General features: G+C 47.1%; 1 protein-coding gene and 1 pseudogene across 1 annotated transcript in view; one reads left to right on the forward strand and one right to left on the reverse strand.

Annotated features, from left to right (window-relative positions):
• Positions 1-5,695, forward strand: part of TNFRSF14 (tumor necrosis factor receptor superfamily, member 14) — a 15,478-nt gene extending 9,783 nt beyond the window's left edge. Inside the window, exons 4-6 of the mRNA XM_006871781.1 lie at positions 3,601-3,691; positions 5,428-5,479; positions 5,591-5,695. Coding sequence (XP_006871843.1) covers positions 3,601-3,691; positions 5,428-5,479; positions 5,591-5,695 — 248 coding nt within the window. The remainder of the gene's footprint in view (positions 1-3,600; positions 3,692-5,427; positions 5,480-5,590) is intronic.
• A 6,276-nt stretch (positions 5,696-11,971) lies between these two features.
• LOC102827825 lies at positions 11,972-12,476 on the reverse strand (annotated as a pseudogene).
• Positions 12,477-13,969: the final 1,493 nt, after the last annotated feature.

Here is a 13,969-nt window from a genome sequence, read left to right on the forward strand (position 1 = left end):
TTGGTCCAGTAGTGAGGATTTTTGTGTTCTTTACATTGAGATGTAATCTATACTGAAGGCTGTGCTCTTTGATCTTCATCAGTAAATGTTTTAAGTCCTCTTCACTTTCAGCAAGCAAGGTTGTGTCATCTACATATGGCAGGTTGTTAATGAGTCTTCCTCCGATCCCGATGCCATGTTTTCCTTCATAGAACCCAGCTTCTCGGATGATTTGCTCAGCGTACAGTTTGAATAAATATGGTGAAAGAATACAACTCTGTCGCACACCTTTCTTAATTTTAAACCATTCAGTGTTCCCATGTTCTGTTCGAACAACTGCTTCTTGGTCCAGGCGCAGATTTCTCATGAGCACAATTAAGTGTTCTGGAATACTCATACTTCGCAATGTTGTCCATAGCTTGTCCTGATTCACACAATCAAAAGCCTTTGCATAGTCAATAAAGCACAGGTAAACATCTTTCTGATATTCTCTGCTTTCAGCCAAGATCCATTGGACATCAGCAATGATAGCCCTCATTCCACGGCCTCTTCTGAATCTGGCTTGAACCTCTGTAAGTTCTCTGTCAATGTATTTCTGTATTACCTTTAGTAAAACTTTACTTGAATGGGATAGCATAGATATTTTCTGATGATTTCTGCATTCTGTTGGGTCACCTCTCTTTGGAATGGGCACAAATATGGATCTCTTCCAATCAGCTGGCCAGAGAGTTGTCTTCCAATTTTCTTGGAATAGTTGAGTGAGTGCCCCCTGTGTCACCTCACTTTCTTGAAAGATTTCAATTTTTATTCCATCAATTCCTGGTGCCTTGTTTTTTTTGCCAATTCTTTCAATTTACCTTGGACTTCCTCCTTCAGTATCATTGGCTCTTGATCATATGCTACCTCTTGAAATGGTTGAACGTTAACCATTTCCTTTTGGTACAGTGACTCTGTGTATTCCTTCCATCTTCTCTTGATGCTTTCTACATCATTCAATAGTTTGCCTAGAGATTCTTTCAATAACAAAAATCGAGGCTTGAATTTTTTTTCTTCATATCCCTCAGCTTGAGAAATGCTGAGTGTGTTCTTCCTTTTTCATTTTCTGACTCCAGATCTTTGCACATTTTGTTGTAATATTTGGCTTTGTCTTCGTGAGCTGATCTTTGAAATTTTCTGTTCAGCTCTTGGGCTTCCTCATTTCTTCCACTTGCTTTAGCATCTCTATGCTGGAGAGCAAGTTTCGGTGTCTCTTCTGACATCCATTTTGATCTTTTCCTTCTTTCTTGTCTTATGACTTTTTGCTTTCCTTATGTATGATGTTCTTGATGTCATCCCACAATTCTTCTAGTCTTCAGTCTTTAGTGTTTAATGTATCAAATCTGTTCTTCAGATGATATCTAAATTCAGGTGGGATATATTCAAGGTCATTTTTGGTTCTTGTGGATTTGTTTTCATTTTCTTCAGCTTCAGTTTGAATTTGCATATGAGTAATTGATGGCGTCAAGTGTGGCAGCGGTAGTGAGGTTGGCCCAGGATCAGACATTGTTTCGTTCTGCTGTGCATGGAGTTGCTATGAGTCGGTTCCGACTCAATGGCACCTGACAACAACAACAATTGATGGTCTGTTCCACAGTCTGCCCCTGGCCTTGTTTTCACTGATGACATGGAGCTTTTCCATCTTCTCTTTCCACAGATGTAGTCAATTTGATTTCTATGTATTCCATCTGGCGAGGTCCATGTGTATAGTCGTCTCTTAAGCTGTCTAAAGAAGGTATTTGAAAGGAACAAATCATTGATTTTGCAGAATTCTATCATACATTCTCCAGCATCATTTCTATCACCAAGGCCATATTTTCCAAATACTGATCCTTCCTCTTTGCTCCCAAGCTTTGCATTCCAATCACCAGTAATGATCAATATATCTTGATCGCATGTCTGATCGATTTCAGATTGAAGAAGTTGGTAGAATTCTTCTGTTTCATCCTCACTGGCTTTCGTGGTTGGTACATAATTTTGAATAATAGTGGTATTAACTGGGCTTCCCTGTAGGCGCATGGATATTATCCTATCACTTACAGCATGACTGATCTGGATACGTTCTTTTTGATGATGAATGCAACACCATTCTTCTTTAATCTGTTATTCCCGGCATAGTAAACCACGTGGTTGTCAGATTCAAAATGGCCGATACCAGTCCATTTGAGCTCACTATTGCCTAAGATATTGATGTTTATGCGTTCCATTTCATTTTTGACAACTTCCAATTTTCCCTGATTCATACTTCGTACATTCCATGTTCTGATTTTCAGTGGATGTTTACAGCTGTTTCTCTTCATTTTGAGTTGTGCCCCATCAGCAAATGAAGGTCCCGCGGGCTTTTCTCTCACAGGCTTTACTCCATTTGCATCATCATGGTCAACTCTACTTTGAGGAGGCAGCTCTTCCCCAGTCGCATTTTGAGTGCCTTCCAACCTGAGGGGCTCATTTTCCAGCACTATATCTGGTAGTGTTTCTCTGCTATTCATAATCAGGGACAGGGCATGTTAATATGGCGGATAAGAGGGAGGTTAGCAGAGGAAAGATTAAGGTAGAGGGAGATGCAGGGAGGAATGCAACAGTTAAGTGAATAGAGGTAAATATTTGTAACTGTTGATCCGTGCAAGGGATTCAAGTTTGTAGTGATTTGTTGAATGTAAGACTGAGAATCTGTTCTGTAAACTTTCACTCAATTCACAATAAAATGTTAGAAAAAAGAGTGACGATCCTACCAGCCTTCCCCCTAACCTGTCTCCTGCCAACTCTTCTCCCACCTCTGCTGCTGTGTCTGGAAGTCCCTTTGGGATTCAGACTCAGGGGCCAGGCACAGAGATGTAAGGGCTGCAATGGTGGTGGGGCCCTGCTATGCAACCCTTTTCCCTGTTGGTGCTTGGTTGCTTCCCAGGATGGAGAGCTCACAACCACTATGACTTTCTTAGACTTGGAGACCCGACAGAAGTGCTCTAGCAGAGAGAACGCCAAATGCGGGTGCCCCCAGGGCCAATTTTGTGTGAGTAAGGATATAGACTCCTGTACCATGTGCCAATCCCACAGCGTCTGCAGATTGGACCAGCGAGTACTGAGGGAAGGTGAGTGGGCAGATGCTAAGCGCCCACCCCCGGGGTTTTCCTTAAGGGACCAGCAGGAGGGAGTCAGTGTCACTATAACACCCTCTGCCCCATATCCATCCTGTGCAGTCCCAGCCTCACTTTAGGGCATGACCCCAGCAGCTGGGCTAGGGCCAGGATTCATAGTCATGTGGTTGTGATCAGTGCCAGTCTTCCAGCAGACCACAAGATAGAGGTTTATGGGTCCAAGTCCTGGTCCTGGGCCGGTGCCCAATATGGGGCCACCTCCCTGCATACCTGTGAGATGACATGAAACAGTAGTCTGGATAAATCCCAGCCTCCTCATCTCCAAGACTTCAGAACCTGCCTCTGAGGTCCTCCCTGGGAGCAGCCTCCTCAGCCTCCCAGACCTCTCTGCAGGCCCTAAAGGTAGAGACAGACCTAGACCACACACAGGGGAGTGGAGAGAGCCACCACTCTGCTACCTAGCCCTTCAGCCCTATCCCCACTTCCTCAGGCTCTGAGTGGGAGGATACGGTATGTGAAGACTGCCCACCTGGGACCCAGTCTTCCCTGAGCCACATGGACGAGTGTCAGCCCTGGACCAAGTAGGTGACTCTGGCTATCTCAGGCTGGGGCCCCTAAGCCTGTGATGTGCCAGTATCTCTTTGGACTGGACCTCATGGGTCACAAATGCCATCCCTATCAGACCAGAACCCCAATATCAGCAGTGTTTGGTTTTCTGGGAGCCAAGGGGTGCACTTGACCTGGAACTGGCCTCAAGGGATGTCCCGTGGCTCTAGGGATGTCACCAGTGTCAGGTCAAGGGGTTCCAGAGCTTCTCAAGCTGGGAGCTGCTAAGTTGAGGATCTCAAAGTGAGGGTCCTGCACAGGACCCCATAAATGCAGATCCCTGGGCCCCAGAGGTGACCTGGGACTCAGAGCCCCTCTTGTGGGTCTTGGGTCCCCCTGCCCCTCTCTTCTTCCCCAGCCCATCCCGTGCCCTCTGGCTCCCTGGCCCTTTTCCCTCCTCGCTTTCTCAGTGGGTCCATCCCCCATCCTCTAGGTTTCCTCTCCTCTCCATCTCCCATGGTGGGTCTGGAAAGGCCGGACAGACCAGAGCTTTCCTCAGATTCAGATCACTGCACCTGAGAAAGTCCTTAGACCCCATCACTGAGAATGGGAACATAGCCCCTTCACTCTTCTTCCATAATTTCAGTGACTGGCCAAAGATGGAGGACAGGCCTGGAACCAACACCACTGATACCACCTACTCCTGGAAATTATGGTTCTGTGTCATTCTTGCTAGTATTATTATAATAGTTGGTTCAATAATCTGGTTCCGGAAAAGACGCAAACGGCCACCTGGTGAGTAGCACCTGCCCAAAGGACAAGGTCTGGCTCCCAGTGATCACTCTCACGATCTTCCTAATGCTGCCCCAACACCAGAGATGGAGGATCCCCAGGAACACTTCCAGGAGCTGAGGGGCTGTCCTCGGTGGTGGCCACCACAGGGTTGGGGAGGTATGCATGCTGCTGGCTGAGCCCAGATGCCTTGCAGGGCTCAGGGTAGGGAAGAAAAGACAAAGCTGCCTCTTGCCATTGACTTGCCCCTCCCCCCATGGTGCAGAAATGGAGGGATGCACAAGGCAAGTTGTGAGAGTGTGTGGGAGGCTCCAGGGCTGGGAGGGCTACTCCACAAGGACAGGGCTGTCTCTCTACTGATAGGACTGTGTACCATTTGCTCACTCATGTGCTTGTTTACCCACTCCAAACTGGGGGCTGGGATCTGCTGGGATCTGGGAGAGTCTGTTCTCAAATACGGAAGGAGGGTCACTGAGTCAGGGAGCCCAAAGCAGATGTGGGCAGCCAGATTCTGGAGCCTTGATGTCAGGAGACTCTGAGTCCCCTAGGCACATGGGATTCCTTATGTCTCAGGGAAACTGAGGCAGCTGTCCCTTCTCACATGTCACTTTGTGACATCCCTGCTCCTGGAGTGAGGCAGGGAGTGCTTGTTTGTAAAAGGGTCTTCCCACTCCCCACCTTGTTCTAACAGTTAACTTCAAGTAAGTTATAAGTATAGAGATGTCAGCTTGGCGGGGAGCTCAGGGCACCCTCTCACGTCCACTCTCAAGGAGTCTGGTCCACACGTGGTCTTGCTTTGTCCTCCAGGGGTTCAGTCTCCTGGGAAAGGCCACCAGTGAGGAACCTAGCTCTCCCTGCAAGCTGTCAGTCTCCCAGCTCTCTCCAACCCCCACCTGTGCCATCTGCCTTCTAGTCTCTGACTCCCTAGCTTGGCCACCCTTGTCATCTGTTTCTGATGCCTGTGCTCTTTGTGTTGCAGGGCGATCAGCCAAGAAGAAGAGCTCTTTCCAGGTATTGCCTCTCCCAGTAAAGTAGGAGGTTCTGCAGGGGTGGGGTGAGCCCCGGGTCCCCAAAGATCCCGCATCCTTTTACTGCTGTGCTGCTGTGGATGGCGACATGCCTCACATTGACTTTCTCCACAGTTCTGTGCAAACAGAGATGTTGAGACTGAGGAAGCCCTACACATTGGGCCAAATGCCACTACAGCGTCTGTGAAAGAAACTGAACCCAGTGGGAGCGTCAGCTAAGCAAAGACCCTGGGACCCAGATATTGAGACAGGTCATGAGGATGGCATTGGTTGCTGTGGCCAGAAGAACTTGGTGGGGACCTTACCTGGGTCTGCCAGAAGGAGCTCCACTATACAGGAAAAGACAAGAGTCTCAGCCTAGGTGACATGTGGACAGCCTAGCACTGGTACTATTCAAGATGGACGTACAAACTATGGAAAACATTGTAAAGAATGGTATTCCAGAACACTTCATTGTACTTGTAATGGTTAGGGTTTTGTGCCAAGTTGACTGGGCTAGGATTTCTAGAGGTTTAGCAGGTGGAATGTGCTTATTCCCATGGTGATAAAACCTAATGCAGGTTTAGTAAACTCTGTGATGAGTGGGTGTGAGCCGTCAACCAATTGAAAGGATGCTTCCTTGGAGGTGTGGCCTGCTCCCAATATAATAGACATGGGAAAGGAACTCTGTCTCCTGCTTGGGAACCTGGGACCCTACAACTGTAAGCCATTTCCCTGGTAATAAACTTGTCTTTGTAAATATACATATATATGTTTCACTGGTTTTGCTTCTCTAGAAATCTTGGCCTGAGAGAGTGCTCATGAGGAACGTGTACACAGACCAAGAGGCAGCTATTTGAACAGAACAAGGGGACACTGAATGATTCAAAATCAGGAAAGGTGGGTGCCAGGGTTGTACCCTGTCACCATACTTATTCAAGCTGTATGTTGTGCAAATAACCTGACAATCTGGATTATATGAAGAAGAACGTGACATCAGGATTGGAGGAAGACTCATTAACAACCTGCAAAATGCAGATGATACAATCTTGCTTGCTTCAAGGGAAGAGGACTTGATGAAGTTCAAACACTGCAACCTTCAGTATGAATTGTACCTATATGTAAAGAAAACAAAAGTCCTTACAACTGGACCAACAAATAACATCATGATGAATGGAGAAAAGATTGAAGTTGTCAAAGACTTATTTTTGCTCGGATCCACATCAACATAATGGAAACAGCAGTCAATAAATTAAATGTCGTATTGCATTAGGCAGAGAAGCTGCAAAAGACCTTTTAAAAGTGTTAACGAGCAAAGATGTCAGTTTTATACTAAGGTGCACCTGACCCAAACCATGGCATTTCCAATCACCTTATACATATGTGAAATTGGACGATGAATAAGGAAGACTGGAGAAGAATCTATTTCAAGCATGGTGCTGGTGAAGAATGTTAAACGTCCTATGAACTACCAGAACAACAAACAAATCTGTCTTGGAGGAAATACAGCCAGAATGTTCATTAAAAGTGAGGATGGTGAGACTTCATCTTTCATTCTATGGACACGTTGTCAAGAAGAATCGGTTCCTGAAGAAGGGCATCAAGCTTGGTAAAGTGGGGAGTCAATGGAAAAGAGGAAGACCCTCATAGAGATGGCACAAAAGCAAAAATGATGGGCTTAAACGTAACAACAATGGTGAGGATGGCATACGACCAGGCAGTGTTTTCTTCTCTTGTGTATAGGGTTGCTATGAATTGGAACTAACTCAATATCACCTAACAGCAACAACAGTGGGTGAAGAGTGGGCTAAAAGGGACCTGGAATTAACATCTCTCTGAGAAGTCATTTTGTGTCATTCTGACATTGAACATTATATTAATGTTTTACAGGGTTTGTGGAAGAGTGAAAAACTATTACATGGCTTTCCACCATGGTCTGATAACTCCCACAAAATTATTAGGTGGAGCTATGCAAATAAGGTGCTTGTGGCTCACCAAGGGCAAATGCAAATAAGGTATATGGATCCCTTGTAGTGGATTGGCTAATTTTATCATCCTGCTAGGCTTAAAGGGAGCCCATCCCAGAGGTTGGAGGGAGACCTCACTACCATCAAGGAGAACCAGAAGTGGAGTGTGTCCTCTGGACCTAGGATTCCTATGCTAAGAAGGCCTTTGAACCAGGAGACAGAGAGAGCTATAACAAGACAGTGAGAAGTGGTAGCAAGCCTGGGGTGAGACAGCATGATGAATTTCCTGACCCAAAGAGCAAGAGAATGTAGTGCCTTCAGGTAGGAGGCTTGCTGATGGAGTGAGGTGTCTCTGGGCACTTACTGGAGCTAAAGAATTGTGTAACACTTTCATGAGGCCTGCCTTGAGCAGAGGCCTGGCCCAAGCCATAGCTGAAGCCAAACATGAAGGCCCAGATTGAGAATGAGGACCCTGGTGGAGAATGCGGGCCTGGTGGCAACAGCTGAGAAGATGCTCTTTTGATTGAAGAAATCTATCCTGAATTATTCCTGTTGATTCTGATCCTAAATTATAACCAGATACTCCTTTAATAAACCCCGTAATTGTGAGTCTGGTCTGTTGGTTTTGTGTGGCCTTTGCAACAAAGTATTGGACCTAGCAGAGAAATCAGAGCTCTGTGCTTGTATCAGCATTGGTAAAAAGGTTGGAGAGTGGAAGTTTGTCTGACCTCCAGCCCACAGGAATCAGTTTGGGGCTGATGCTGATTCTCTCTCCTTCCCCTGAAGTTAGACGAGGTCTGATGCCATGCAAGTTTAACAGGGTTACAAACAAACAAACATTACAGAAAGATGTATGAACAGGCAAACGAATATAAATATATAAAAACAAAAGGATTGGGCAAAAACCCCTAAAACAGAATTCAGTCCTTGACCTTGAAGTTCAAACTGACTTTGCAGTCCAGCACATTAGCCCACAATGCCACACCGGGAGTAGTACTGGGACCCCACAAAACACTGCTGTACTTTCTGGCTAAAGAAAAGCACTGACCACACACACAATCACACCACCTGACCCCTACCTGCCCAGCCCCAGTCATGATGCTGAGTGAGGGCATTGGGCAGGAGGATCACATGATGGCTGGCTTCTGACTAACTCCCTGCCAAGAAATCACATCTGCGGGCCCAGCAAGCAGATGGCTTGGGGTTGGCACATGGCACAGGGGCCTGAGTCCTCACTGATTCGATGCAGTAGTGGTTCTGGGGGCAGTGCCTCCCCAAGTCACTAGGCCCGAAGCTGTCAGTTCAGAGAAGAAGTCCATAATGAGCCATGCCAGGCTAGTGGTGAGCACCTTGTCCTGGAAAGGGACCAGGAGAGGCAGCTGAGCACTAGCAGGTCTCAGGAAGAGTGGAGGAGCTCTTGTCTGGGTCTGGAGTGGGAGTGGGGGCAAGGCTGACAGTGCCCGAGTTGGCCTTGTAAGTCCTGGTGTCTGTATGTCTGGGCTCTGAACTTATGGGCCCCTGTTAGGCTGCATCTTGGGTGCCCAGACGTGCCCGACAGATCCCTGGGTCTGAGTCTCGTAGGTACTCCTAGACACAGCAGCAGGGTGGGAGAAGGGCTGGCAGGGGCTCCCTGGAGAGGTGCTTACCTCCCTTACAGTCTCAGTATTGCAGACACTGACTGTTGGAATGTGCTGTGCTCTGGGGAGGCAGGGTATATGCATGCTGGTGTTCAGCACACAGACTTGTCCAGTAACCGCTGGCCTGCATGCCTGGAGGGACAGAGGGTCTCAGATTGCAGAAGGTTCCATGGAACTACACATTGTCCCCCACCTCCTCAGTCCACAGGAGTGCTGGGGGATTAGACACCATCTGCTGGGTCTCAAAGGCACACCCCCCAGCCCTGTCCCCGCTGCAATAGCTGCCCACTGTCACCTTGCATGTGCTGTAGCAGAGTCTGGAAGTCCTGGAAGATGGGTGGGCCGCCTGGGCCTGTCTGAATCGGACCACCTTGCTGTGCAGGGTGCCAAGAATGTCATGCAGGGTGAACGTCAAAGCCATATGGAGGTGCCCTGCAGCGCTCTCTGCCTAGGACTACATACCACTCACAGAGCAGGTGCAGTACAGAGATGCTGGCCTCTAGGGCTGGGGCTGGAGGGCTGTCTGCCTGCAGCCCTGAAAAGCTATTCCAGGGACCATCTACCTTCATTACACTTGCAAATGGAACCCATTGGGCACTCCTCCTCTTTGTAAGGGGGCAGAGTCAGAATGGAGCAGAGGATGAAGCAGGGGGGGCGTAGCCAGGGTGAAATGGGGAGGGGTGCCAGGAAGAGGAATGTTGGGGTAGACATTGCCTCACATCTCAGTCTCTCACTATGTGAATTGGGGACAGTGCCTGGTGTGGCTGAAGGGCACTGGGTCAACCTGGGGACCTCTCTCCTCCCCTGACCTTTGCCCATCTGCCTACACGTGGGACCCCCGATAGTATTCCCTCTCTTTGTCTGGGCCTCCAATAAGCCCTGAGCCTCACCAGTGGACCCTTGCAGCACCCCTCACTGTCCTCTAGGGAGTCAGCAGGATGAGCAGGAGGGCCCCCTTCAGAGCAGGAGGGTGGGGGATATTAAGAGCACGATCCTGTTTATCAGGGCTGCAGCAGAAGATCCTTTCTGCAGTGTCCACCAGAGGGCACTGCCCAGCTCTCAGCTTCTCTCCAGCAGCCCAGCCGCAGCTGACCCCAGAAGGGCATAGACAAGAGTTGTGGGGGGCACCAGGTGTGTCTGAGATAGCTGGGCAGCTGGAGACAAAGTCCTGATGAGAGGAGGGATGTGGAACATGGCCAGGGCTGAGACCTGGAAGAGGGGCTCTGGGAGGCACACAGGGTCAGAAATGGGGGCAGAAAGGGGAAGGGAACTGGGGGAGTGGGACATGTGGAGGGGGCAGCTACAAGGAATCACCAGCGCCAGGGCATTGGGCTGGAGTGTGGGGCTTCAGGGTGGGGGTGCTCTGAAGTGAAGGTGGGAGGGGAGAGAGACCTTCTGTCTCACTGTGGCTCCTGGTCCCTGCTCAGTCCAACTCTGCACAAACTTACCAATCCCCTCAGCACACCAGAAATCACTCAATTTGCTTAGAGCGCCTGGTGGTGTTGGGTGCCTTCAAGTTGATCCCAACTCAAAGCGACCTTATACACAACAGAACAAACACTTCCAGGTCCTGCGCCATCCTTACAACATTGTTCAGTTTGAGCCCAATGTTGCTGCCACTGTGCCAAACCATCTCATTGGGGGTCTTCCTCTTTTTCACTGACGCTCCAATTTACCTAGCATGATATCCTTCTCCAGGGACTGGTCCCTCCTGACAATACCTCCAAAGTTTAAGATGAAGTCTGGCCATCCTGGTTTCCAAGGAGCATTCCTGTACTTTTTCCAACACGGATTTGTCTGTTCTTTAAACAGTCTGTGGTACTTTTAATATTCTCTTCCAACATTGTAACTCAAATGCATCAATTCTTCTGTAGACTTCCTTATTCACCATCCAACTTTCATATGCATATGTTATTGTTGTTGTTGTTAGATGCCAACGAGTCGGTACCAACTTATAGCGACCTTATGTAAAACAGAAGGAAACACTGCCCAATCCTGGGCCAACCTCACTACTGTTGCCATGCTTGAGCCCATTGATGCTGACACTTTGCCAATCATCTCTCTGGGGGTCTTCCTCTTTTCTCTGACCCTCCATCTTACCAAATATGATATCCTTCTCCAATGACTGGTCCCTCCTGACAATATGGCCACAGTATGAGAGAAGAAGTTTGGCCCTTTTGGCCTCCAAGCACCACTCTGGCTGTACTTCTTCCAACATGGATCTGTTGGTTCTTTTGGCAGCCCATGGCACTTTCAAAATTTTCCTCCAACACCATAACTCATATGCATCAATTCTTCTACGATCTTCCTTATTCACTGTCCAGCTTTCGCATGCATATGAGGTTGTTGAAAATACCATGGCTTCGTTCAGGTGCACCTTAGTCCTCAAGCTGACATCTTTGTTCTTCAACACTTTAAAAAGGTCTGTGCAGCAGATTTGCCTAATGCAACACATCGCTTGATTTCTTGACTGCTGCTTCCATGAGTGTTGATAATTGATCCAAGAAGAATGAAGTCCTTGACAACTTCAATCTTTTCTCCGTTGATAAGAATGTTGTTTATTTGTCCAGTGGTGAGGGTTTTTTAAAATTTATTTACATTGAGATGCAATCCATACCAAAGGCTGTGTTCTTTGATCTTCATCAGTAACTGTTTCAAGTCCTCTTCACTTTCAGCAAGCAAGGTTGAATCATCTGCATATCGCAGGTTGTTAATGAGCCTTCCTCCTATCCTGATGCCACATTTTTCATCATGAAACCCAACTTCTCGGATTATTTGCTCAGGATACAGGTTGAATAAGTATGGTGAAAGATTACAACCCTTTTGCACACCTTTCTTTCTTTCTTTCTTCCTTTTTGTCATTCCCCTAAGGTATTTATTGGGCAGACCACGGGTGGGGGTAGGAGCTGTGCCTAGAAGAAGGCGTTGGGCCACTTGGTGGTGAAGCGAGGCTTGTTCTGATGACACAGGACCAGTGGTGCAGCAGAAACTTGATCTTGGAGTCAAGGCCTGTGGCACTTGCTGACTGCAATCTCCTCCACTTTCATGATCTGGATAGAATGCTTGCGGACGCAGTGCCCATATCTCAGTAGTGCTGGGTGATGGCACCCGGGGTGGTCAGGTCCCAGGACTCCTGGTACATGTTGTGGGTCGCACTTCAGGAGTCGTAGTACAGCCAGATGCTGAAGTTCTTCATCCGCAGTCAGACTTCTTGAACACCTGCCCACAGTACACGATCTCCTCGGAAGACTTCTTCATTTTCTTCAGCTGTGACACAAAGTACCAGAAGCGGGACTTGGTGACGATGTGGTTAGGAGTGAAGATATGCATCTGGTAAAGTGGTGGTGTCTTACATTTGGGGGTGGGCAAGCAGCGCCCCACCACTTTGTATTCGTGAAGTGTGCCTGAGGCCTTCATGGCGATAGCTCCACGATCACCACGACCTGCAAAAATAAAAAATGCACACCTTTCTTAATTTGAAACCATTCAGTGTTCCTGACTGTCTCTTTGTCCAGGTACAGATTCCTCATGAGCACAATTAAGAGTTCTGGAATACTCATACTTTGCAATGTTATCCATAGCTTGTCACGATCCACACAAACAAAAGCTTTTGCATAATCAATAAAGCACAGGTAAACATCTTTCTGGTATTCTCTGCTTTCAGCCAAGATCCATTGGACATCAGCAATGAAATCCCTCGTTACACAGCCTCTTCTGAATCTGGCTTGAACCTCTGGAAGTCCTCTGTCAATGTATGCTTGCAGTCATTTCTGTATTACCTTTAGTAAAACTTTACTCACATGGAATATCAAAGATATTTTCTGATGATTTCTGAATTCCATTGGGTCACCTCTCTTTGGAATGGGTACAAATGTGGATCTCTTCCAATCAGTCAGCCAGATAGTTGTCTTCCAATTTTCTTGCAATAGATGAGTGAGTGCCTCCCGTGCTGCCTCATTTTCTTGAAAGATTTCAAGTTTTATTCCATCAATTCTTAGAGGCTTGTTCTTTGCCAATGACTTCAATGTACCTTGGACTTCTTCCTTCAGTATCATTGGCTCTTGATCATATGCTACCTTTTGAAACAGTTGAACATTAACCATTTCCTTTTGGTATAGTGACTCTATGTATTCTTTTCATCTTTTTTTTTTTAAACATTCTTACTCATAAACTCAATTTATACTTCACAAAGAGGAAGATATACACATGGAGGGTAGAGTAAAGCAGTTGCATTTTTCTTTCTACACTGGCCTATAAACTAACTCTTTTTTTAAAAAAAAAATCAAAAACAGTTTTATTGTGAATCATCTGATAGTTTGTTTACGTGGGATAACATTAGCTTTACATTCATCCTATCGTATATCGTTACTTTGCCATGGTTACAATCCCCTCCATGCACCATTAACCAATCAAAGGGTACACCCTGCAAGACTGCCCCTTGGTCATCAGCACACAGTCCCTTTCCTTCTCTGGGTCTAGAGTTCCCAGCCACTCCATATTTCCACTTCATAGTCTCTGCCTCTACCTCTGGAGTCACTGTTTTTCTGGGCAGGTCTGACACTCCACTCTTCTCGCTTGATGGTCCCAGAGGCCTCCACTCCTGGCCTACAGAGTCAACCACTTCCCTCCTTTTGCTTCAAAATGTCTAGCTTTACATTTCCAACCCTCACAGTCAGTCCTGATAGTAATTTTTCACTATTGTACCACATGGGTGCTATCCCCATCTCCTTTCATCAGTCCCACCCAGAAAGACTGGATACTACTCAGTGGAGATTCTACCTTCCTCTATGCCCTCTGTATCTAGGCTCCTTCTTTTTTGTTTTAAATGTTTTATTGTGAATTATGTGATAGTTTACATGGGAGAACATTAGTTTTACATTCATCCTATCTTATATTGTTTCATTGCCATG

This window comes from Chrysochloris asiatica, unplaced genomic scaffold (assembly GCF_000296735.1).
Source record: "Chrysochloris asiatica unplaced genomic scaffold, ChrAsi1.0 scaffold00173, whole genome shotgun sequence".
Lineage (NCBI taxonomy): Eukaryota > Metazoa > Chordata > Mammalia > Afrosoricida > Chrysochloridae > Chrysochloris > Chrysochloris asiatica.